Source organism: Sabethes cyaneus, chromosome 2, assembly GCF_943734655.1.
Source record: "Sabethes cyaneus chromosome 2, idSabCyanKW18_F2, whole genome shotgun sequence".
Taxonomy (NCBI): domain Eukaryota; kingdom Metazoa; phylum Arthropoda; class Insecta; order Diptera; family Culicidae; genus Sabethes; species Sabethes cyaneus.
The window spans coordinates 140,873,672-140,898,688 of NC_071354.1; the positions used below are offsets into that span (position 1 = coordinate 140,873,672).

The 25,017-nt window shown below is 42.7% G+C and overlaps 1 protein-coding gene across 1 annotated transcript in view; it reads left to right on the top strand.

Moving 5' to 3' along the window:
* Nucleotides 1-25,017, top strand: part of LOC128738822 (uncharacterized) — a 142,174-nt gene that overhangs the window by 23,442 nt on the left and 93,715 nt on the right. Inside the window, exon 2 of the mRNA XM_053834231.1 lies at nucleotides 10,604-11,315. Coding sequence (XP_053690206.1) covers nucleotides 11,241-11,315 — 75 coding nt within the window. The 5' untranslated portion in view covers nucleotides 10,604-11,240. The remainder of the gene's footprint in view (nucleotides 1-10,603; nucleotides 11,316-25,017) is intronic.

The window sequence follows — 25,017 nt, forward strand, 5'->3', positions numbered from 1 at the left end:
GTGGTCTGACTTTTCGTTTAAAAGTTATAAGCAAAAATGTGAAAACTACGTGACACGGTTTTCTCCGGAACCACGCGACCAATTTTAACGATCTTAGTACCAAACGAAAGCTCTTACTATTACTAAACATTTTGCTAAGTTTTATTGAAAACGGACAAGCAGTTTAAAAGTTAGCCTTAAAAAACCTGTTTTGACTAGGTACAAATGAACGCCTGTTTCTCAAAGATGGCCGACCCTATTTACGCGCTATTAGTTTCATTTGGCAGGTAATATAGCCGGATAGATCACTATTGAATGGTTTTCTGATTGGACGTTTAATTTGAAAGTTATGAGCAATCGAATACACCACACCAAAATTAACAATAATTTATAATGGTTTTAACCAAGATAATTTACCTAATTTCAATTATTTTAATATCAAACGAGAGGTTTTCACACTACGAATATATATGCAAAATTACGTAAGAATTGGTTTTACCGGTCATATTAGCCCTCGAACACTCGCGCCAACTTTTTTAAGACGGTTACTTGCGCGCACAATAACTCCAAACCAAAGAAAACGTGCGCACTAGAGTTTTGACTAGGAAAACTTGGTTTTAAGTTTATCGAACCTTTGGAAGAATTTCTTGAAATTGAAAGCTCTATCGTCTGGTAGAATTTGAATTTTGATTAATCCCCCTAAAAGTGAAATAAAAAAATCTTATTTATTGTATATGAATTTGTAAAATCGGTTTTTCTATTCTAACTCTTCTTGTAATTGTTGTATGACTTTTTCATGTATTACAAAGTTGTACAAATAATAAAAATACACAACTTTGCTGAATTTAGTATACCTCTATGTTTGCTTGTTTAGGAACTGTAGAACTTTAATTGTAAAAAATAACCTGATTTTGACCCCGAGTTACTCGACTACCAACAGACGGATCTTAAACGGATCATCTTAAACATTTTACATTTGCTGGTAGTTTTGCTGCATACAGACACCATTTTTCCATATGAAGAAACGAGAGAAAATTCCAGTTGGGGTCAATTGCGGTACACCTCACATGCTATTTGCTTCGTTTGTGTGTCGGTTTATGCTAATCTTGTTTCCTAACAATTTAAAGTATTAATGCATTGAATAATTTTGACATTTTGCTCATAACAAGTTTACTGAAGAATATACGTTAGTATATACGATTTGTAACTTTATAACAAAATGGCATTCAAAAACCTACACATGTTGTACAAAATACAACAGCGTGAGTAACCGAAGGTTAATAAAAATTGATGAAATTTATTCAAGAAAACTTTATTGTCGTGAATCAAATAGAATGGCATTACAGGAAATTATGCATAGTTCAAAAACCTATTAACTAGACCTTTACTACGCAATGTATATGTTAAAGAATAATATTTTATCTTACAACTTACTTTTACTTGCACTTACCCTCATTAGTAACAACTTACTCAGCAATTTCATAAGAAAAGAAACTATCAAAATTTATAAGTGCTTCTATTTGGTTCAAATTTTGTAAACTTATTAAACTTCCAAAAATTTCATGTAAACCAAACGTGTCGATTTCTATCTCAAACAGCAAGTAAGGCCGTATAACAAAGGTTCCTTTCACCACTAGGTGGATTAAATCAGGTTTTTATAGATTGGGCCGATAACCTAATCTTTCCATTCCTCCGGTAGCTGTTCCGTGTCCCAAATTCTAACATTTAGCCGGTACATGTAAGCGGCCAGGTTCTCTGATCCCATTTCAATCAGCTCTGTTCCGATGCCATCTCTTCCAGCTGGCTTGTTGTTCTTTACTTGCATGATAGCCTCCTTTACTTCGCCTATCGTTGGGAATGGCACCTCTTCCCCGTTTGTGGCACAGTAGAAATCGCTTTCTCCGCCGCCATGGTTCTCCACCTGGGGGCCATTCAGGAGTTCGTCGAAGTGCTGCTTCCACATATCGGTCACAATCGTCCGTTAGAATACTATTATTCTTATCCCGACACATTTCGGCTCGCGGCACGAAGTCTTGGCGGGATCCGTTCAGTTTCTGGTAGAACTTTCGCGTTTCCTGAGAACAATGTAGCCGCTCCAGCTCTGCATATTCTTTTTCTTCCGGAAGATTTGGTTTCGCTGCATCTTCTTCTGTTTGTGTCTTTCCACGTTCTGACGTGTGGCACTGCGCATCTTGGCCCCCCGCGCAGCGTTCACCTCCTCCATCACATTTCTACAGCCATCGTCAAGCCAATCGTTCCACTGATTCCGTGCCACATGCCCAATGGAGCTCTCCGCTACAATGGGTGTTTTGATGGTGTTCCAACAGTCCTTGAGAGGGCCTTCGTCCTGCTCGTCCTCTTACGGCAGCGCAGGTGAATACGCGTAGTTTGCGGCGACGTCTGGCTGCTTCAGCTGCGCGAGATTAAACCGAGGCTGGCGTCGGTACCGAATGTTGTTCACAACGGAGAGTTTTGCGCGCATCTTAACCACCACTAAGTAGTGGTCCGAGTCAATGTCAGCGCTCCGATAGGATCTACCGTCGATAATGTCTGAGAAGTGCCGACAGTCGATCAAAACGTGTGAAGCGACCCTCATTTCCCGCTGTAACGCTATATTTACGCATTTTCATCTAGCCGAGCCCGGATGAATCAACCCCGGTCGGCTAAGAACATAAATTCCGCATTCTATTCGATTGCCCGCGCCGGTCAGTGACTCGATCGAGCGACGGCGCCGGTAGGGCAAAGTACTCCAATGAAAAACAGCCCGTTTTGCACCATTCTAGGTTAATGAACGCGCAAGTTTCTTAACCTGCCGTAACGAACGTTTTGCCGACTAAGGCAAACAACGAAGCGCGGGACGGTTTGTTGACAAAAAACAAAGTTCCCGCGCGAGGGGCTAAAATGTATGCGCGAGAGAGAAGCTCAACGGACAGCGTGAGGTCTGCCGCTAGGCAGAATAGGACGGAACTACCTCGAGGAGGAGGAGTTTCCTTAGGGAAAATAGTCTTTAGCGAGTAAGTATTAACTTTGTGATTTATGAATAAATTAATTCGGATTTGGCACGCTGACCCGTCTGGGCGGTAGTGCGCTTTAAATTACGTTTTTTTTTTATTATTTTTCCCCTACTTCGTCGTCGAACTTAGGGCTAAATCCGGTTATACATCAACTACATCGTCGAACTTAGATTTGAAATCCGGCGATACATCGTGGAGGTACACGTGGCAGATCTGTGATTGAGTCTGAATTGGTGGGTGGGGGGGGGGGGGGTTCTTGTGTTGGATTTTGTGCTGCAAGAAGATAATAGATGGTCCTAAGTCGATAAGTCTTAGGCCCACTTCATTGGTCAGCTGGTGTGCGCTGAACTCTGCGACCTGAGCATTGAAATCCCCGATGACGATCTTGATATCATGTTTTTGGCAGCGGTCGTATTCACTCTCCAACTGTGCGTAGCATTCATCCTTGTCGTCATCGCTACTCTTGAGGTAAGGGCTGTGCCCGTTGATGATGCTTATGTTGAAAAACCAGTCCTGATTCTCAACCTTGTAACATGAGACCACGATCCATAATAAATATAAGTAAATTATTTCGAAAATTGTATTTGTGTTGTCTGTCAGGAGTTAGGAAAAATAATTGTTAGTTTTTAAGATTAAATTTCCTATCGAGACGCCACGGTTACCAATGGCTTCAACGGACGGATCGACCGGGAGCAGAGGAGTCATGTAACGCTTGGGAGTTCTACCTAAGCCTGTTTGAGGGCGTTGCTAGCGAATCGAAATGAAGAGGGGGCTTTTTGGTGTGAGAGTCGAAGCGATCGGACGTTTCTCCGCTGTTCGGTGCTATTCGGTAATCCCATCCGTCATGGTCATCCGATTAGAAGAATTTCTGGTGTAATCCGCGTGGCCGTCAAGAGTCGTTTAGAAACCCGGCCACCAATGAGTCGTAAACGAGTGCGTGATCGTAAAGCTCCTGCATGAAAATCGGTATGTCGCGAGTGGAATACCGCCCCGTCAGTATAAATCATGTCCGTGCGTAAATTCGGAGCAGTGCGATTTATATACAACGTGGTAGTGCCGTGGTAGTTGAGTTCTTCCGGCACACCTCCTACAGCGCTACGACGTCGAACTTGCGGCTCTTCAATTCGTCGGCAAGCACTGGAGTGTTCCCTTGAAAGTTGAGAGATCGGCTGTTTGTAACTAACGACTAGCTCGGTCTGACTCTTGGTTCCAGGGTCGGCTACCCACCAATGTACTCGAGGAGACTCATTTCCCAGAAACTTAGCTCGGACTATCAAGCTATCAAGCAGACAAAACACCAAATGCATATGCAAGACAGACATGGAGCTCAGTAAAGAAAAAAGTTATACAAAGCAAATTATTTTAATACTTATATTTATAGGCGACCATGCATGATTTGAACGGTGCGGTCGATTGGAACTGTTGGTCCCTGATGACAGGAACATGCAGACGCAGAGGGGGGAGAGAGTGTGACGTACCTTGGCTGGAACGATGTGAATCGATCTATCCTGGACTTGACGGTCGCTCTATTCACGGCGTTCATGGACAAAGGAGAGACTCATTGGTTCTAGCGTCGAAGAGCGGGGGCCAGGCTCAACCAGACCACCTCGGGCGTTCCCCTCCGAAACGTTCGTTCCTCTCAATGAACACGTATGACTCGACGATGGCGTTACTCGTCGGTTACCAGTACCTCTGCTGTCACCGGTGACATGTGGTTGAAATCTGCTTACTCTGCCGAAACGACAATTCCCGGAACGTTTGTATATATACCCGCCGGTTTGTACCACACTGCTGTAACGTTATGAAGTACTCCTCTGCAGCACGTAACCGGGATTCGGCCTTCTAGTCGACGGTGGTTTTATTTCTCCGAAAGGCCTTCGCATACGAACAGGGTACTAGCCTAACCGGCGGTCAAATGCCGATTCCAATCGGGTTGCAAGATGGCGAGGGTTTTCTAAGATTCCACCTTAGTGGAATATCCCAGAACACCGCTTGACGGTCAGAGGACTTCGTCGTTTCACGGTGCGTCGTAATCGAACGGCTTTTCCTAAACATTCGTGAAATCTACTGAAGTCACCGACAGGATAGGTAAACCAAATCTCGCTCGTGGTCTTGCACTACTGCACGAGCGTAGCCAGAAAGGTTTCCTAGGGGGGTTTTTACAAAAAAAAAAACAGGCATAGCCTAAACGCAAGGAGTTTATTCAGGAAAAGGGTAATTATTTTCAGTTAAAAGTTGTTGGTTGAAATTGAGTGTTCTTTGGACAAAAAAAATTTAAACAATAGAAGACAAATGAAAATTTAGCCTCCCAGTTGGCCTTGAGGTACGTTATATGTTCGATCTCGGATGGGAGATGCTGTTGGAGTCCATTCGCTACTACGAAGTTTCTGATATTTGTTTGGTTTTTGTGGAAGAAAAAAAGAGAAGGAAGTATTTTTGCTTTTGTTTTCACGCAAGTTTTGACAATTCGGCAGGAGATCGTGTAAGTGCGAACAGGCTTAAACAGCTCTTTTAGTTTCGTAGTAGCGAATAGGATCGAGTCCCTTCGTGCCGCGCCGAGGGTGTTGCAGACAGCTTATCCTGCATGATTTTCAGCATCGCTCTTAAGGTGATCCGACGAGCAAATTTTGAAACGAGGGGTTTGATTTTCAGTAAAGGCTTGGCTACGTAGGTGATTTTAATATCAAAGCCAGAAACTTTGCCATGGCAGAAGCCCTCTGCGCCGTACTAAAAGCGGAGACTAGGATAATTTTCCTTACAATAAACGCGTCGAAGACCAAATACATGAATGACAGAGGCGCAAACGAGACGAACGTACCTTTTTCGCGGACGGTAATCGTTGACTGCGACGAACCAGAAGTAGAAGATGAGTACATGTATGTGGGATCGCTGGAAGTCGCGGACAACAACACAAATAAGGAGATCCAGCGGCGTATTCAAGCAGGGCATGAGCCTACTCTACCTTTCGCAAAACACTGCGATCAAGAGGCATAACCCACCTTATGAACCTGACAATGTACAAACCTCCTATTAGACCGATAGTTTTTATGGATTTGACAACGCTCATGGAGGACATACACGCCTTTGTGGAAGATAATTGGCGGAGTACAAGCTGAACGCGAAGAGTAACGGAGGTGCATGAATCAAGGGGCACTACTTGTGGAGATTATCAACGCACATATGGAAAGTTGGTATGCTACGGTTAACCGGACACGTCGCAAGAAAAACGGTTCTAGTCAAAAACCCCACCAGCTCCCAGAAAAGAGGTACTCGATGTGCGAGATGGCTCGTCGAAGTCCCCCAAAACCCCCAAAACCTCCCCCGTCGCTACGCCCATGCACCACTGAGACACGCTTTTCGATACTGGTTGGAGGACAGGCAACAACGATCCTGTCTCTTGATCGGTCTAACCACGATTCATCTTTTACCTTTGTTATACAATATAACAAAGGTTTAGGAATTGGTCGAAAAACACGAAGTCGATCTGAGGCCCGGAGGGCCGTGTCACATATACCAATCGATCAGGTTCGACAAATGAGCAATGTCTGTGTGTGTGTGTGTGTGTGTGTATGTGTGTATGTGTGTGCGCTTCAATTTTCAATCGCCTATTTCTCGAAGATGGCTGAACCGATTCGTCTGCTATAACTTTTATTTTAAAGGTATTTTTACCTAGTATATCACTATTAAATGGTTTCGTGGTCTGACTTTTAGTTTAAACGTTATAAGCAAAAATGTGAAAATTACGTGACACGATTTTCTCCGGAACCACATAACCGATTTCATCGATCTTAGTACCAAATAAAAGCTCTTACTATTGCTAAATTTCACGCCAATTTTCATTGAAAACAAACAAGTGGTTTAAAAGTTTTGCTTAAAAAACCAGTTTTGACAAGGTTCAAATGATCGCCTGTTTCTCAGAGATGGCCAAGCGGATTTACGTGCTATTAGTTTCATTTGGCAGGTAATATAGCCGGATAGATCAATATTGAATGGTTTTTTGATTGGATGGTTAATTTGAAAGTTATGAGTAATTCAATACACCACACCAAAATTAACAATAATTTATAATGATTTTAACCAAGAAAAATAACCTAATTTCAATTATTTTAATATCAAACGAGAGGTTTTCACACTACGAATATATATATGCAAAATTTCATAAGAATTGATTTTACCGGTCAAAAAATATTAACCCTCGCACACTCGCGCCAACTTTTATAACACAGTTACTCGCGCGCACAATAGCCCAAAGCCAAAGAAATCGTGCGTACTAGAGTTTTGGCTAGGAAAACTTGGTTTTAAGTTTATCGAACTTTTGGAAGAGTTTCTTGAAATTGAAAGCTCTATCGTCTGGTAGAATTTGATTTTTGATTAATCCCCCTAAAAGTGAAATAAAAAAAATATTTTCCTTCAGTTTCAATATAACACATTGATGTGTTCTGCAAAGTTTTAGAGCATATTATTACAAAAAATTTTGCTGAAGACAGTAACCTTCTATCTCTTCAACGAAGAGATCTTATTTATTGTATATGAATTTGAAAAATCAGTTTTTCTATTTTAGCTCTTTTTGTAATTGTTGTATGACTTTTTCATGTATTACAAAGTTGTATAAATAATAAAAATACACAACTTTGCTGAACATAGATACCTCTATGTTTCCTTGTTTACGAACTGTAGAACTTTGATTATAAAAAATACCCTGATTTTGACCCCGAATCACTCGACTACCAACAAACGGATACATTTTAAATATTTTACATTTGCTGGTAGTTTTGCTGCACACAGACACCATTTTTCCATATGAAGAAACGAAAGAAAATTCCAGTTGGGGCCAACTGCGGTACACCTCACATGCTACTTGTTTCGTTTCTGTGATGTCGGTTTATTCTAATCTATTTTCCTAACAATTTAGAGTAATAATGCATTGAATAATTCTGACATTTTGCTCATAACAAGTTTATTGAAGAATATACGTTAATATATACGTAATATACGATTTGTAACTATATAACAATATGGCATTCAAAAACCTGCATATGGTGTACAAAATACAACAACGTGAGTAACCGAAGGTTCATAAAAATTGATGAAATTTATTCAAGAAAACTTTATTGTTGTGAATCAAATAGAATGGCGTTACAGGAAATTATGCATAGTTCAAAAACCTATTAACTAGACCTTTACTACGCAATGTATATGTTAAAGAATAATATTTTATCTTACAACTTACTTTTACTTGCACTTACCCTCATTAGTAACAACTTACTCAGCAATTTCATAAGAAAAGAAACTATCAAAATTTATAAGTGCTTCTATTTGTTTCAAATTTTGTAAACTTATTCAATTTCCAAAAATTTCATGTAAACCAAACGTGTCGATTTCTATCTCAAATCGCAAGTAAGACGGTATAACAAAGGTTCCTTACACCACTAGGTGGATTAAATCAGGTTTTTCTCTTCAGTCACGATTCACTTTTCCCCAATCACACTCTTTTCCCCAATCCCTTCTCTCTTAGACACTGGACACAGTAGTGGTGCTTACAATTCATAGTACTTTTCCGTCACGTGGGTCTATTCCGATTGCTCCAGTCTGAATATTCTTGTGCTTCGTTCACTGCTTTAGTTTTACTTTAACCTGCGACACCAAGCCCTGTGTTTCGCGGGATGGCCAATGAAGCCCGAAGGAGCCCTCTTTCCTTGTCAGCACGCGACCTTGGCTTCCATCGGGGTTGGTTACCCGATGTCCACCAAGATTACTCGTATCCCTGCTAGGAGTTGCTGTGTAAGAGACTGTGAACCCCTTTTAGGGTCTATTTTATGCCTATAAATGCACAATGCACCGACGGTACGCATTATTTAGCAGTTTACCAGCCTGAGTTAAGAGTTATGAATTTTTCAAAACGGACAGTTGGCAAAAACAACGATTTTGAGGCCACTCTAACTCAGAAAGCAGTACCCCATGCACCCAATGAAAAAACCCAATGAAAAAAATTGATCTTCAATTTTCTCTCATCTCATCTCTTTTTCATAGAATTGCCGAGTAACAAAAGTACGGTCAAAGTGACACTTTAACTCATATTTATTTTCGTCGATAACCGCCGATCACTAGAAGCAAACAATTTGAATTGCGGCGATCAACTCATTGCAACAATTGATTGATATCAATAAAGTTCTTAAATAATTTCATTAATTTTTTGTTATACAACCTTTGACTGGTAAGATTAATTCTTATGAATGATTTTACGCTGTTTCCATGTTGCGCTGTTTCCATGGTTTTTAGCAAGATTGATAAGTTAAAGTTATATTTAAGTTGTAAATATAAGTTTTTATTGATATTAAATTCAGTTATAAACAAATATTTTTGTAAGAATGGGCAGGCCTTTGAAGAGTAAACAATATCGAAAAAATTGTCTTATAGCACATTTCGTCGTTAATCACGTTTATTCACCTTCATTTAACAATGTGTTTAAATGTAGGTTAAAATACACATCAACCCACGTCTGGAAACTGATGAAAAATCAATCACACGTTCATCAAAGCTCTTTGAAAACCGCTAAACCATGAAAGTCTGTATTTGCGTAACATGTTGTCAGAGTAAATAATATCGCAATACACAAGCTAAACATTTCGGGAACTTTTATCGAACAAACGTGAACAACAAACGTCGTGATTATCAAAAGAAACAACCCACAATCATGTTTCAATTGGATAAATCGTGCAGCAGCAGAAAAGTGCCTCCAGAACAACAGCAAGCAATCGTTGCTGTAAAAAACAATAAACGGAGCATACCACTTATGGAATGGGTGATGTCGAAAACTTCAGAATGGGTTCGATTCTATTAGCAATAGCATTATTGTGTCAGGTATTCAGTAGCGTAAACTGTGTCAAAGTTGCTGCTTATAAGGCAGCATTCAAGGCCGCTGCCGCTCGGAAAAGTTTTCAGTTCAGCCTCATCAACCGGAAGAAAACAGTTCGGGTGCGGTCTGTTTGAAACCTGTATTGTGATACATGGTGCCTCCTCACAGAGATGTCAAATTAGTGCGGAGGAAAATTTCTCACTCAGTGTCGTCAGGAGCCAACCAACAAGAACGACGAAGCGGAAAGTATGACCCAATTTGTTACCAAAGTACGAGAGCTAATAATGGACTATTATGTTGGAAATCATTGATAAGTCAATATTAAGTATTGTTAAAAAGGCAGGGATTATTTCGCTTCCATGGAAATTTTCTGATTTTAAAGTGTATTTGTTGAAAGATGTTACAGTAGAGTTTGATGAGTATAATAAACTCATGCAACATGCCATTCAAATTTAACCGTCTATTGAAAAACCAACCGCATATTTAACATTTTAAACATAAATTGTTCCCAGTAAACCGCTAAACAATGAGCACCTATTTGCGTAACATTGTGCTAGGTATGATAATAAAAATTCTTTCGACGATTGGTTTCGCTTTTCAGGTCAGCACTCTGCTTTAAAACCAACGCCGACGACAGTTCTGTGGTTTAATGTCACAAGTGCAAATGCGACCCTGCCGTTTTATTTTTTACTTTTTTTTCACAAAGCCGCTATCAGCAATGCTCTAACGATGATTGTTTTTTGTTGTTTTTCAGATAAAACATCCCACAAAAATCAACGGTGAAATAATAAACCGGGAAAAAGAGTAACAAAGCAAGAAAGGTTTTATCCTGAGGTGTATTAAAATGTCAGTGAATATAGGTGCTACCCGCTAGTGATAAATTTAAAAGCGAGTTTACTTGCAATGCTGCCTCATGTTCAGCTTTGCTAAGTGCGAGGAGACAGAAGACATCAGGGCTTAACAAAAACAAAAGAATTTCAGCTATCTATAATCGAACGGAATCCACTCCCACGCACCAAACAGGGGCGGAATTTTGATTTTTCATAACTGCAACGGTTCATTTACTCAAACAAACGGCTGTAATGAGTATTTTGTTGAAAACTATCTTTCCAATCTGTGTAAACTATAAAGGATATGTGTAAATGAACGAAGAACACACGTGCCTAAATAAAACCAGATATTGCATACGATGCACCCGTTTAGATTGTTTGTCACGCGTGCAGGATATACAAAACAAACACAGTGTTTTACAGCGTACTGTTAGTTGGCCTATTGGTCGATAATCTGTGCAGGTCAGCTGTTGATTTTCTGGAATTTGGAGCGCGTGGTATGCCGGGAGCGGGACTGTAATACACTGCTGCGGCCCACTTTCCGGTTACAGGTGGATAAAAATGGCCATTCTTCATTCGTGTTGCCTGTGGCGGACAGTGCGCAAAGGGAGCTATGCCAGCGTTATCTACACATTCGTAAGTACACACCTCTAGCCATAGCAGTATTCCACCCATATGCTGTGCTGTGACGCGTAAGGACGAAGCACGTGAACCCTTTTCAAGCACTCGTGTCGTACATGTTTGATGCCGTTGATGACAAGCTGCAATGAATGGCTTTTATCAAAGTTTGCTAATGAAATAGTCTTTGTACAACAATGGGAAAACATATCAAATCAACTACAGAAAACAAAAAACAGAAAACAGAAAACAGAAAACAGAAAACAGAAAACAGAAAACAGAAAACAGAAAACAGAAAACAGAAAACAGAAAACAGAAAACAGAAAACAGAAAACAGAAAACAGAAAACAGAAAACAGAAAACAGAAAACAGAAAACAGAAAACAGAAAACAGAAAACAGAAAACAGAAAACAGAAAACAGAAAACAGAAAACAGAAAACAGAAAACAGAAAACAGAAAACAGAAAACAGAAAACAGAAAACAGAAAACAGAAAACAGAAAACAGAAAACAGAAAACAGAAAACAGAAAACAGAAAACAGAAAACAGAAAACAGAAAACAGAAAACAGAAAACAGAAAACAGAAAACAGAAAACAGAAAACAGAAAACAGAAAACAGAAAACAGAAAACAGAAAACAGAAAACAGAAAACAGAAAACAGAAAACAGAAAACAGAAAACAGAAAACAGAAAACAGAAAACAGAAAACAGAAAACAGAAAACAGAAAACAGAAAACAGAAAACAGAAAACAGAAAACAGAAAACAGAAAACAGAAAACAGAAAACAGAAAACAGAAAACAGAAAACAGAAAACAGAAAACAGAAACTAACAAATCTTGATTTAACTTGCTTTACTTTATTGGCAATGGACCGTTATCGATCCGGCGCTGATCCAATTATGATCCTCCAGTACTGTCAGTCCTGGACTGTCGTACTACAATCTTCTCAAACACCAGCTGAACGTGCATCGTTCTCGCCAGCGCACATTCAGCGGGGTCTGCCCCGAAGTATTCGGTCTCTTCCTGGTTCTCTACTGGAAATAGTATTGGTAACTCTTTCGTCGGGCATTCTGGCCACGTTCCCTGCCAGCAACCATGTACTTCGTTTGGACGGTGTTAATGGTAAGTCCCAATCTCGCTGTTTCCCGTTTAAAAGACCTGAAGGCCTTTCCATTACGATACGGTCATTCGCAACATCAAGAAGCGTATGAGATTTCGTGATGATATTCCTGTTCTTTTCCACGTTTGCTCTTCGTATAGCATCTTCCAAAGCAATGCTTGTCCATCCAACATCATGGAAGCGGCTGAGGTCTCACCTGTTTTTCTAACGAATGATTTAAACCCAACTAGCGTCGCATGAATCAGCGTAATTAGTTTCGACGGAAAATGATGTTCTAGTATTATCTGCCGCAGCTCATTCCGTTTGACTAAATCGTACGTCGCCTTAAAAGCCACAAACAGATGTGGTATCTGCGAATTGTACTCCCAGAACTTGTCTAGTAACTGACGCAGGGTAAACATCTGATCCGTCGTGGAGTGACCATCACGAAAACCAGCTTGGTACTCGTTGAAGAAGGACTCCGCTAACGGTCTCAGTCTACCGAACAGGTTACCAAAAAGCTATAAGGTAGAATTCAGCAATGTAATGCCTTAATAGGTTTTACATTCGGGTCGATGTCTTTTTTTAAAATTGGCAAATTAGGCCATCCAGCCACCTCTCCAACATTTATTCTTTTTCTCAGATCCTAACAATGATCCGGTACAGCCGCTTGCTCGTACCTAACTTGTAGTAGTTCAGCCGGGATACCGGCCTCCCCGACACCTTCTTAACCTCCTTCTGTGTTGGTGGATCCACAGCATCGCTTACAATTCTTATACTTTATCCGCTGATCTCCGTACTTACTTCTCCATTCAACAACATCTGGAAGTGCTTCTTCCTTACTTACTTACTTAATTGGCCTAACGTCTTATGACAAGGCCTGCGCAGTATAATTTCTCCATCTGTTTCGGTCCATGGCAACTGATCTCCAGTTTCGCGGGCACCCAGTGCTCGCCAGATCTCGCTCCACCTGGTCTTGCCACCTCGCTCGCTGTGCCCCTCTTCGTCTTATTTCTACCGGATTTGATGCGAAAACCATTTTTGCGGGATAGTTGTCCGGCATTCTAGCAACATGTCCTGCCCAACGTATCCGTCCAGCTTTAACCACTTTCTGAATACTTGGTTCGCCGTAGAGACGCGCGAGCTCGTGGTTCATTCTTCGCCTCCATACACCGTTCTTTTGCACTCCGCCAAAGATGGTTCTTAGCACCCGCCGTTCGAAAACTCCGAGTGCTCGTAGGTCCTCTTCTAGCAATGTCCACGTTTCGTGCCCGTAGAGGACAACCGGTCTAATTAGCGTTTTGTACAGTGTGCACTTTGTACGGGGGCTCAGATTGTTCGACCGCAAGTGTTTGTGGAGTCCGTAGTAGGCCCGACTTCCGCTGATAATACGTCTTTTAATCTCACGCCTGGTATTGTTGTCCTCTGTTGCCAGCGAGCCAAGGTATACGAACTCATCGACTACCTCGAACTCATCCCTGTCGATTACCACGGTGCTGCCCAAGCGAGCCCTGTCGCGCTCGGTCCCGCCCGCCAGCATATACTTCGTTTTAGACGTATTCATCTGCAATCCAATCTTCTCTGCTTCGCGTTTCAGTCTGGTGTACTGATCTTCCACCGCCTCAAATGTTCTGCCGACAGCATCCACGTCGTCAGCAAAGCAGATAAATTGACTGGATTTATTGAAGATCGTGCCCCGCATTTCGATCGCCGCTCGCCTTATAACACCTTCAAGCGCAATGTTGAATAGCAGGCAGGAAAGACCATCTCCTTGTCGAAGTCCCCTGCGAGATTCGAATGGGTCCGACAATCCACCCGAGATTCTCACACAGCACTGGATCCCATCCATCGTAGCCATGATAAGTCTAGAAAGCTTACCCGGAAAGCCGTTTTCGTCCAAAATTTTCCATAGCTCTTGTCGGTTTACGCTATCATATGCGGCTTTGAAATCGATGAACAGGTGGTGCGTGGGGACTCGGAATTCGCGGCACTTCTGGAGGATCTGCCGCAGGGTGAAGATTTGGTCTGTTGTAGACCGACCCTCCATGAAGCCGGCCTGGTAACTTCCCACAAATCTATTAACTATTGGCGATAGTCGATGAAAGAGGACTTGGGACAGCACTTTGTAGGCGGCATTCAGGATAGTGATGGCTCGGTAGTTCTCACAATCCAGCTTATCACCTTTCTTGTAGATAGGGCAGATAACCCCGTCTTTCCACTCCTCCGGTAGTCGTTCCGTATTCCAAATCTTGACAATCAATTGATGCAGACAGCCGGCCAACTTGTCCGGGCCCATTTTAATAAGTTCCGCTCCAATGCCATCCTTTCCCGCTGCTTTGTTGTTCTTCAGCCGCTGGATGGCTTCTTTAACTTCCCTTATCGATGGGGGAGGCACATCTTCGTCGATTGCTGCACCAATGCGGTCACTTCCTCCGCTATCATGGTCTTCCGCCTGCACGCCATTCAGGTGTTCATCGTAGTGCTGCTTCCATCTTTCGATCACCGCACGGTCATCAGTCAAGATACCTCCATCTTTATCTCTGCACATTTCGGCCCGCGGCACGAAGCCTTTGCGAGATCCGTTGAGTCTCTGATAGAACTTCCGTGTGTCGTGAAAGCGGTACAGCTGTTCGAGTTCTTCGCACTCCTTCTCCTCTTGGTGGCGCTTCTTTTCCTTGAAGAGTCGGGTTTGCTGCCTCCGCTTCTGTTTGTATCGCTCCACATTCTGACGGGTGGCTCTACGCAGCATTTGTACCCGCGCTGTGTTCTTCTCATCCAATATCTGGTGGCATTCCTCGTCAAACCATTCGTTACGTCGATTCGGTGCCACACTGCCTAGGACGTTCTCCGCTACGCTGTTAATGGCTGTTTTCACGGCATTCCAACATTCTTCAAGAGGTGCTTCATCGAGCTCTCCCGGCAGCGCGGTTTCGAGAGATAACGCGTAGTTTTCGGCGACCTCTGGTTGCTTCAGTCGCGCTAGATTATACCGTGGCGGGCGGCGGAATCGTATGTTGTTCACAACAGATAGTTTTTGTCGTATCCTTACCATCACTAGGTAGTGATCCGAATCAATGTTAGCGCCCGGATAGGTTCTGACGTCGATAATGTCTGAAAAGTGCCGACCATCTATCAGAACGTGGTCGATTTGTGATTCTGTCTGGTTGGGTGATCTCCAGGTGTACCGATGGTAGAGGTTATGCTGGAAGAAGGTACTACGTATGGCCATGTTCTTGGAGGCGGCGAAGTCGACAAGTCTTAAGCCGTTTTCGTTCGTTTGCGGGTGAGCGCTGAACCGTCCAATCACCGGTTTGAATTCCTCCTCCTGACCAACCTGAGCATTACAGTCCCCGATGATAATTTTGACATCATGTCTTGGGCAGCGGTCGTATTCACGCTCCAACTGCGCGTAGAATTCGTCTTTGTCATCATCGGTACTTCCGAGGTGAGGGCTGTGCACGTTAATTATGCTTATATTGAAGAATCGGCCCTTGATTCTTAATCTGCACATTCGGGGGTTGATCGGCCACCACCCGATCACCCGCTTCTGCATCTCGCCCATCACTATAAAAGCTGTGCCCAGCTCGTGTGTATTGCCGCAGCTCTGGTAGATGGTATGACCATCTCTATACGTACGTACCATCGTTCCTTTCCAGCATACCTCCTGCAGCGCTACGATGTCGAACTTGCGGCTCTTCACTTCTTTAGAAAGCACGTGGGTACTTCCGAGGAAATTTAGAGACCGACAGTTCCATGTTCCTAATTTCCAATCGTTAGTCCGTTTTCGTCGCCTGGGTCTTTGCCGATTGTTCCGATTAGAGTTATTATTATTACTTACGAAGTCCATTGCTTTGGTTTTTTTAGTGGTTCAGGCTTGCAAAGCCCGCTACCAACCCCACAGTATCGCCGGAGGGCCAACGTAGCTCGAAGGAGCCCTCCTCCCCTGTCAGCATACGACCTTGGTTTCCACCGGGGTTGGTTACCGGATCTCCACCCGAGGTTGCTCGTATCCCGGCTGGTACCACGAGGAGGTTGGGGTAGGTGTTGCTAGGTAAGAGGCTGTGAACCACTGTGGGGTCTATTTTATGCCCAGTGCACAAGGCACCGATGGTACGCATTACCAAGCCATTTACCAGCCAGTGCTTCTTCCACCTGGCATGGAAAAAAACCTGCACCTCACCATTCTGTAGAAACTCCGTGTGTCGTTGCTGGAGAATCTCTCATCTGATCAATCTCTCATCCTGCATGCTTGCGATTTTTAGACGGTAGGTTCTTTTGACGTAGGACTACGTCTTACGGCAAGATTTGGGATAGGGAGTCATTCCAAAAATTCAAAATATGGGAGCGTCACGAAAATATGAAAGATTTTGAACGATAATAGCTCTGCGAAGTTGAATGGATTTTCATGGTTTAGATACCTGTCGACTCATAACAGATGTAGTAATTATGTGATTTATAGTATAACATTCTTTTTTAATCTCTAATTAGTGAAAATTAACGAAAAGTTTCAAGGTCAAATATCCCCATACATTTTCTTCTTGATCGCCTTATTTCACAGGCAGGGACGACAGTTAAATACACAATCTGTTTACTGTGATTTCGATTACTTTAGTTCTAGATACAAATCAACAAAACCACCTCGTCCCAATAGGTCGAAGATTCTTTATGACGTTCAGACTTATACTAATTTGGTATCTGTGCTTGGGAAGTAGTATTGGGCGATACCGTATCGATACCCGCGATATCGATACTCGAAGGCCGATATTTCGATATTTTTCATCGATACTTACGACGTCGATATTATGCTAAATCGATAATTTCATCCCGATACTGTTTTGATAAAGCGGGATATGCAGCTAAAAAATATAGGCTAAAACTAGGCCAGGAAATGCTCAAGAGAGCAATATTTTCAGGATTTTTTCTCGTGCTGTTTTCTTTTCAGGTATCTACTAAGCTTAATTCTCAAATTTACTTTATTGGAATTGACTCTTATCCAATTCAGAACTGATCCGAGAGCACAGAAAGTATGGGCCCTATTCTGTAAGTCACGCCGAGCAACTCGGCTCGACTCAGTCACTGCCGAGTGTCGAGTGCAAGAAGAACGGGCAGCATTGCGGCTCAATGCAGGACCAAAACAAAGCTAGCTCAAGCGTCACTTGCTAACCGTTTAGTCACTAGCTTTTTGGCGGTGGACTCAGTCGAGTTACTCGACAAAATCGGATCGCATGTGACTTACATAATACCAAAAGTCGACTAGTCGAGCAAAGTGACACTCGACGTGACTTACAGAATAGGGCCCTATTATTGGGCGTTGACGGCAATAACAAAGACTTTCCAGCTTTGTACACGCCATAATAGCGGTAAAAGTGACAGAGGTGGGACAGAGATCGAAAAGAGCTAGAACCGGAAAGGAGCAACTCCCGGTGGAATTCTGCAGGAATGATCAAGAACCGCCAGCAACGACACCTCACTGGATGGTTTCAGGGGTTTGGGAGAGGGCTGCCGGACGAGTGGATTGAGGGTGTGGTTTGTCCCATCTACGGAAAGGGCGATCGGATAGATTGCTGCAATTGCCGCAGCATAACGTTGGTCAAAGCCACCAACAGGGTGCTCTCCCAGCTTTTGTTGCGTCGTCTATCCCCGGTGGCAGGAGAGTGTGTAGGGAAGTATCAGGTGGGCTTTATGGAGGCCAGTGCTACTACGGATCAGATTTTTACTCTTCGGCAAATCATCCAGATGTGTCGGGAGTACAAACCATCATATTTTTGTGGATTTTGGGGCAGCATACGATTCAGTCGGGCGCGAATAGGTGGTGCGGTTTCCCGTACAAAGCGACGTGTCCAAAATAGCGCTGCACTGGAGCGAGTGATGTGTTGCGTGCGTGTTTTGGGGGCACTCTTTTAGCTCAACATGTTTTTTATTGATTAACTTTTATGAATCCCTTTTTTGTGTAGCATTTCCTTATCCCAGAATGCCGCCTTGAATAGTATCGATAAATCTAATATCGATGCTTAACGAACGATATATCGACGGTATCGATAAAGCGGCGGATTTGATATTGATATTCAATTATCGATACTTTCGGGAATTTTGCCCAATCCTATTGGGAAGTACGCCAGAAAAAGTGATAAAGTCCTCTCGTCCTAACAAGATTTCTTTGGACCGCGATTAACCTCGCCCAATTTGACGCCCTGAAAGTAATCAGTTATAAAAAAGTGAACGATCAACTCTATCTTTCGTCCGATTGTAACCGCATACTGCCAGAATTTATTCAAATCTGATGTCTAATAGAATTCATGTATGTGACGTGATGCAGCAATTTTCAAAGTGAGGAAGAATTAGCGACTGTCTGATCCGAAAATAGATTTTGGGTATTTAAAATGGTGTTTTACAATTAGTTGCATGCAATTGTTTATAAACTTTCGATTTTATTGCTGTCAAGTGGGAAATAACTGATAAACAGAGTGTCAAAAAGAGCTATTAATGTGTAGAAAACGTTAGCTAATTGATGATATTTTAACTGTCATAATTTTAAATCGTTGTTCGTATGTTTGTTTCTATATTATTATAAATATGTTTCATATCAATCTGTCACAATAAATAGTGCTATATATTAACTATTTTCAAGGAAATTGACGAAATTGGTATATGATAGCCCAAATTATTTATTCATTTGTTCCGTTAAGTGTAAGTTGTGCGTCCAATGACAAATATTTTACGTTTTGAGCAACATCATTATGCCAGTTAACATACATCAACAGCGTACCAGTTTCAATCCAGTTATTTAGAGTGGACTGCTACATCGCACAAAAATTTTCAAAATGCGATATCATCACTAATCACCAGAAGAACTGTGATTGTGGTTGTGGCCGAATGAAAGTCTTAGTGTTGGAACGGATAAAACTGAAATACAGATCACGGGCATTTACAAAATTTACACTTGTCTTCTTTTATTCTTGTCAAACTGTATAGGAATGTTTCAGAGTATTTATTACAAAACAGTAAATTAAAAATTTGCGTAATAAACAACTGCAAAAGGTCAAGCTTTGTCGATTTGAACCTGCATTCGTAGTCCTACGTAAGCCCCTCGTCCGTGCCTCTAGGCACAGACCTTCATACTTTTTTTCGTAGCTCTAGTCTGTCTGTTTTGACATGTAGTCGCAGTGAGCATGCGACTTCTGACCGGCATCAAGCCAGTTATTACGCTGTCTTGCATGTATCGTGCCCACCGAGAGGTGTTGTTTGAATGGCTCTATGGAGATTCCTCCAAAGCTCACTTATATCTTCACTTTCTTCCTGCTATTCTGCGAATTGTTGATCAAGCTGTCTGGTGTGTTTCTCTGTCACGCCATCTGCCGTCAACCACTGGATGTTAAAACATACCCAGATAACACAAAATCGTAATAGAAAGTTCATAATAAATCATTTTCATGTCAATTTCACATTGGAATTGTATAATAATTAGAGTATGTCAAATCGAAGTGAACAATAAGTTGTTTTGCAGTCGTGCGTGCCTTCATATACAATTCATGACTGTGAATTATAAAGCAGTATAGACGATTGCAATATTTGATTATATCTTAATCATATATTCAGGAGTATTTAGTTGCGTGTTATAAAAACTACGCAAAAAAGAATTACAAATAATTGTCAAAATTTTCGCACGTATATCGCCTCCACTTTGGTACATATATGTTCTTATATGGCGTGAAATATAACTTTTTCGTTCAGATATGATTTCGTATATCTCAGTTGCAATCGAGATATACAAATCGAATGGTTTACTGGGTAGCGTTCTCTCAGTGTGAATCTTCGTCGCGTTCGAACAACATGCGTGAATCTTACACATTACGAGATAGCGGTCAGAATCGATATTTGGTCCCCGAAAAGACCATGCATAGATGACATCCGAAAAGTTACTTATTTACTTTACTAGCCGAGACCCGGGGTGGCTCTTGCCATATTAAGAATTCCTCTCCATTACACTCGAACGTGGGCTATTCGCCAATTCGTTGCGCGTCTCGAGCTCGACACACGCAACTCTGGCACGTTGGGCCCTTCTATTTGTGATGCCGGTGGGGTTTTCGACGAGAACGGATTTCACTGCACAGTTGTCGGGCATCCTTGCGACGTGGCCGGCCCACCGTAGTCTTCCAACTTTCGCCAGATGTACGATGGGAATCTCTCCAAGTAGTGCTTGCAATTCGTGGTTCATATGCCTTCGCAACTCTCCGCTATGCGTTTGTACTCTGCCAAAAATATACCGCAACTTTTTTGTTCAAATACGGCAAGAGCACGTATGTTTTCCGTAAGAAAAGTTGCTGTCTCAAGTTCGTAGAGAACTACCGGTCTGATTAGTGTCGTTAAATTTCCTTACTCGTATTTTTGTTGCGGGCGTCCAGAGTTCCCAAATATACGAATTCATCAACTACTTCCAGTTTATCGCCGTCAATAGTCACTGTCCGTGGGAGGCAAACGTTGTTTTCTCTAGACCCCCTTCCTACTATATATTTGGTTTTCGACGCATTGATTTGTAATCCTATCCTCCTAGCCTCCGTTTTTATTATGGCGTAGATTGCCTCCGTCGTCCCAAGGTTCCTAGTAATAATGTCGAATAGGGACAGGTGACGCAACAAAATCTGAGAGAGCACCTAGGCAGGGTTGACCAGTGAAATGCCGCACTATTTACAGCAATCTAGTCAATCGCCCTTTTTATAGATGAGACAGGCTACACCTTCCATCCACTCCTTCGGTAGTTTCTCCTCCTCCCAAATCGTTGAAATTATTCAGTACTATTGCCAACGGCTCTTAACCATTTTTGCCAAGTTCTGCCGGGAGTCGATCCTTTCCGGCCGGATTTCTTCGAGATGGAGATTGGTTCACCTTCTCGTAAAAATTTCGCATGTTATTAGCCCGGAATAGTTGTTCCAGTTCCTCACCAGATTCTTCTGGTGCTTTTTCATCCTTTCGGAAACTTTCGGTAGTTTCGGAAGTTTCGGTAGTTTTCGGCAACTCGCAGGTTGTGTAATTGCCGGATTTTTAACCATAACCAGTCCATAGTTTTGAGTGCACATGTACAGCTACTCGGTAATGGTCCGAGTCAATAACCGCACCCCGTAGGAAGCGTACGTTGATGATGTTCGAGAAATACCGGCCCTCGATGAGAATACAGTCGATTTGGTTCAAGGTTCATTGGTTAGGTTATCTCCAGGTAAATTTGTGGATATCTTTATCTTTATGGAAAAATATCCTTTTAATTACCAAGCCTCGCGAAGCTGCAAAGTTGATGCATCACTGCCCGTTATCGTTCGTGTCGATGTGCATGCTATGGAGCCCGATCATCGGTTTATATCATTGGTTCCCTGCCGACCTGTGCGTTCACATCCTGGATGACGATCTTGATGTCCCGTGGTAAGCAGCTATCGTACGTTGCCTCCAGCTGTGCATAGAATACTTCTTTCTCATCGTTGGGTCTACCTTGTAACCTCCGCGGTTACAATTTCCCCGTCGAGTGGAAAGAATTTGTTTTTATGTTTTATTTGGCAACCATGCTCACCACTACGCACGGAAATCGTTCACCGAAATTAGTTTGTTTGTGTTAGGTTTTCGATCGGTGAACGATTATGTAATGTCTAGATAGGTTAGCAAATTTGTCATATGTGTAAATATTAGGGATAGTTAGGGCGTAATTCTCCCGCGGCAAGAAACTCTCGTTGCTGAATACGTGCGGAGTACAGGCACAGGCGATGTATGCGTGTACAGATATAAAAAAGTACCGTTACTCGAGCGAAGCGAGCCAGCTAGCACGAAGCTGGTGAGATACGGGGCAGAGAGTTTCAGACGGTCAATAAGCTCGCACGTTCGCGTTTGGCAATCTTCCCGAAAAAAAATTGTGCCGGTTTCGGTTTTAAAAAAAGCGCAAAAATACTCGGTGGTTTCACGTCGTCAAAAAGCAGATTGGACTTACGATCGTAGCTAGTGTTGGGGGAGTGCTGTCGGCCCGTGAAAAGTGCTAGTGGCTCATTGACAAAATCCCACCGTGGTATAAAATTTAGAGCCGAAGCAACCAGCGGAAGACAGTGCAGTGTCAGTGAAAAGAAAATTGCTGTTTGAGGGCCAATACTGAAGCGGCTCCCTCTGAGTGGATAGTCAGATACCAGATTGGCAGTCGTTTGTATTACCTGCACCGCACACCGATAGCCGGCCGGTCCCGCCGCCGCCATCAGGGAGATTACGCACCGTGTGAGTTAACTGTTAGTTCTTTTGTTAATTTTTTTAGTTTGTGTGTCTAGCAAGAATTCTAAAGCTGATAGAGTGCACTCGAGCCGCCCTGTAATAAAGAGTGGGCCGGGCGAAATAGAGCCTTCTTACAATTGGCGCACAGCGCAAAACACACTAAAAATTTTTTTTTTCTTCAAAAAAAAAAAAAAAAAATTTTTTTCCCAGGTGTGGGGTGGCTCTATCAAAATTTAGATTTTTGCTAGAATAGTGGTGAGGTTCCTTCTACAATATTGTGCGTGGTCGTATTTATTTGCTTTGAATATTTTTTTTATAAATTTTTAAATTTTTTTCGAATCGGTGATTTGCGTTGGCGCTGGTTGATCTGCCGGACGAGTCGCATAAAGTTGAAGTCTTTACGCGGTCAGGGGGGTCACTAGCCCTGGGTTTTCAATCCGATTCGAAACATTTTTATTACAGCTCATATTCCCGAAATAGAAGGGAATCGTTAGTGAACGAAGATTGCAAGTTTTCTTACCGTGTCGACACTGTATGCTTTGTGCTTTTGAGTTTTTTTCCGAAAGAATTGTACGAATGGCGATGAATGTGGAAGAGCTCAACAGAGCCTATTGGTCGATGCGAGTAGACCATTTGCATTTCGATGAGCTAGACTTTGAGTTGAATTCTCGAAATATTTTCATTACTGCTGATTCGGATCCATCTGGGGTTCAGCGGCAGCGCCGTTTGCGGGGAATTTTGGCCAACGAACGGTCATCTTCAGGGGAACGATTGCGCGAGTTCCAAGGGGACGCCGCTGAAGATAAGGAGATCTGCCTTGGGAAGTTAAGTTCCATCAAGGAAGATCTCCGATATAAGTGCCCAAGCAAGGAGGTTTACCGGACAAGGTTGCTCCATCTGGGGTCGCGACTCCAGATAATCAGAAATTATACGGCAGGAGAAGGTCACCAGGAAATTTTGGGATTGTTAGCGGAAGTGGTTGCCACATATGGACAACATTTCGATGTCATTCCGGCAGCACTCCCGCCAACCAATTCAGAGGGGAAGAGTGGAGAAGTTTTAGGAGATTTGCTGGGCGCGCTATTGCCGCCTGCAGTCCCGGCACCCATTTCCCCGAAAAGCGCTGGATCCCCGCTCGTAGGAGAAGACATTGGTCTTGTCTTGAGCGAGTTAAGGGACGAGATTCGACAGTTACGACAGCAATCCCTTGAGGACAAAGCTCTAGCATCTGAGAAGTCTGATAATCTCTTAGAGGCTACTCAGGTACTAATGAGCGGGATTGCTTCGCTGAACACGATTGCTTCAGCTTTGAGGAAGACGGTTCAAGAAGTCGTTTCACTTCGCGAATCCGTCAATGAACTTCGGGCGTTGGTTCATTTCAAATCAACTGACGTTCCCGATAATGATCTGCGGACCGATCTGGACGTACAGCGTGAGACGGACGAAATTGATGAACCAGAAGAGTCTGAGATACATGAGCCATCACCGGCGCCCATTTTCAACAAAAAGGTAATGGAAGATATGTTCTCAGAGTTCCTGAAAAATCAAGGTCCGTCACTTCCCATTGAGAATCCGTACAGAGCTACAAAAATCATTCGGCCTCGGACCCCAATCCCTCCTAGTCCAGTAAATTGCTTGTCGCGTCCGACAAGTGTCCACTTTTCAGCACCGAACGTTTCGGCTATCGAGGCACCGTCCTGTTCGGGTTTTTATAACAGAAGACCACAACGGGTCTCCGATTGAAAAATCGGAAAATACGCGGGCTCGGATGACGGACTGGGATTAAATGAATTTCTGGACTCCGTGGTAAGCTATGCGAATTGTGAGCAGATTTCCGAGGAGGAACTTTTTAACTCTGCAATGCACTTGCTCACTGGAAACGCACTTACCTGGTATCGAGCTATGCGCTCGCAGAAGAGGTTGTATAACTGGAACCATCTTGTTTGCGAACTCAAGGCCAATTTTGTACATCCGGAACTTGATGCCGCACTCAAGTCAAAGGCTTCCCAGCGCCTACAGATGCGAAACGAGTCATTCATGGATTATTTCCAAGAAATGGAAAAATTATTTTTGGCTATGACGATTCCAATGACACCGAGCGAAAAACTTGATGTACTTAAACGGAATCTCAGACCCGATTATAAGCAACAATTAATTTCGAATCCAGTGAACACGCTTGCAGAATTGATGACCCTTGGTAAATCTATTGATGCTTACAAAACACCGATTTACCGGAGAGTGTTCGGTTCACAAAAGGAAGTAGCTGCGTATTCGGTAAATCCTCCAGAGATATCTTCAAAACAGGACCAACATATTCAAAAAAAGGGTGGAGCGAATAGCAGCAACGTAAAACCTTCCACATTTTGGACCAAGAATCCTATGAGGAGCG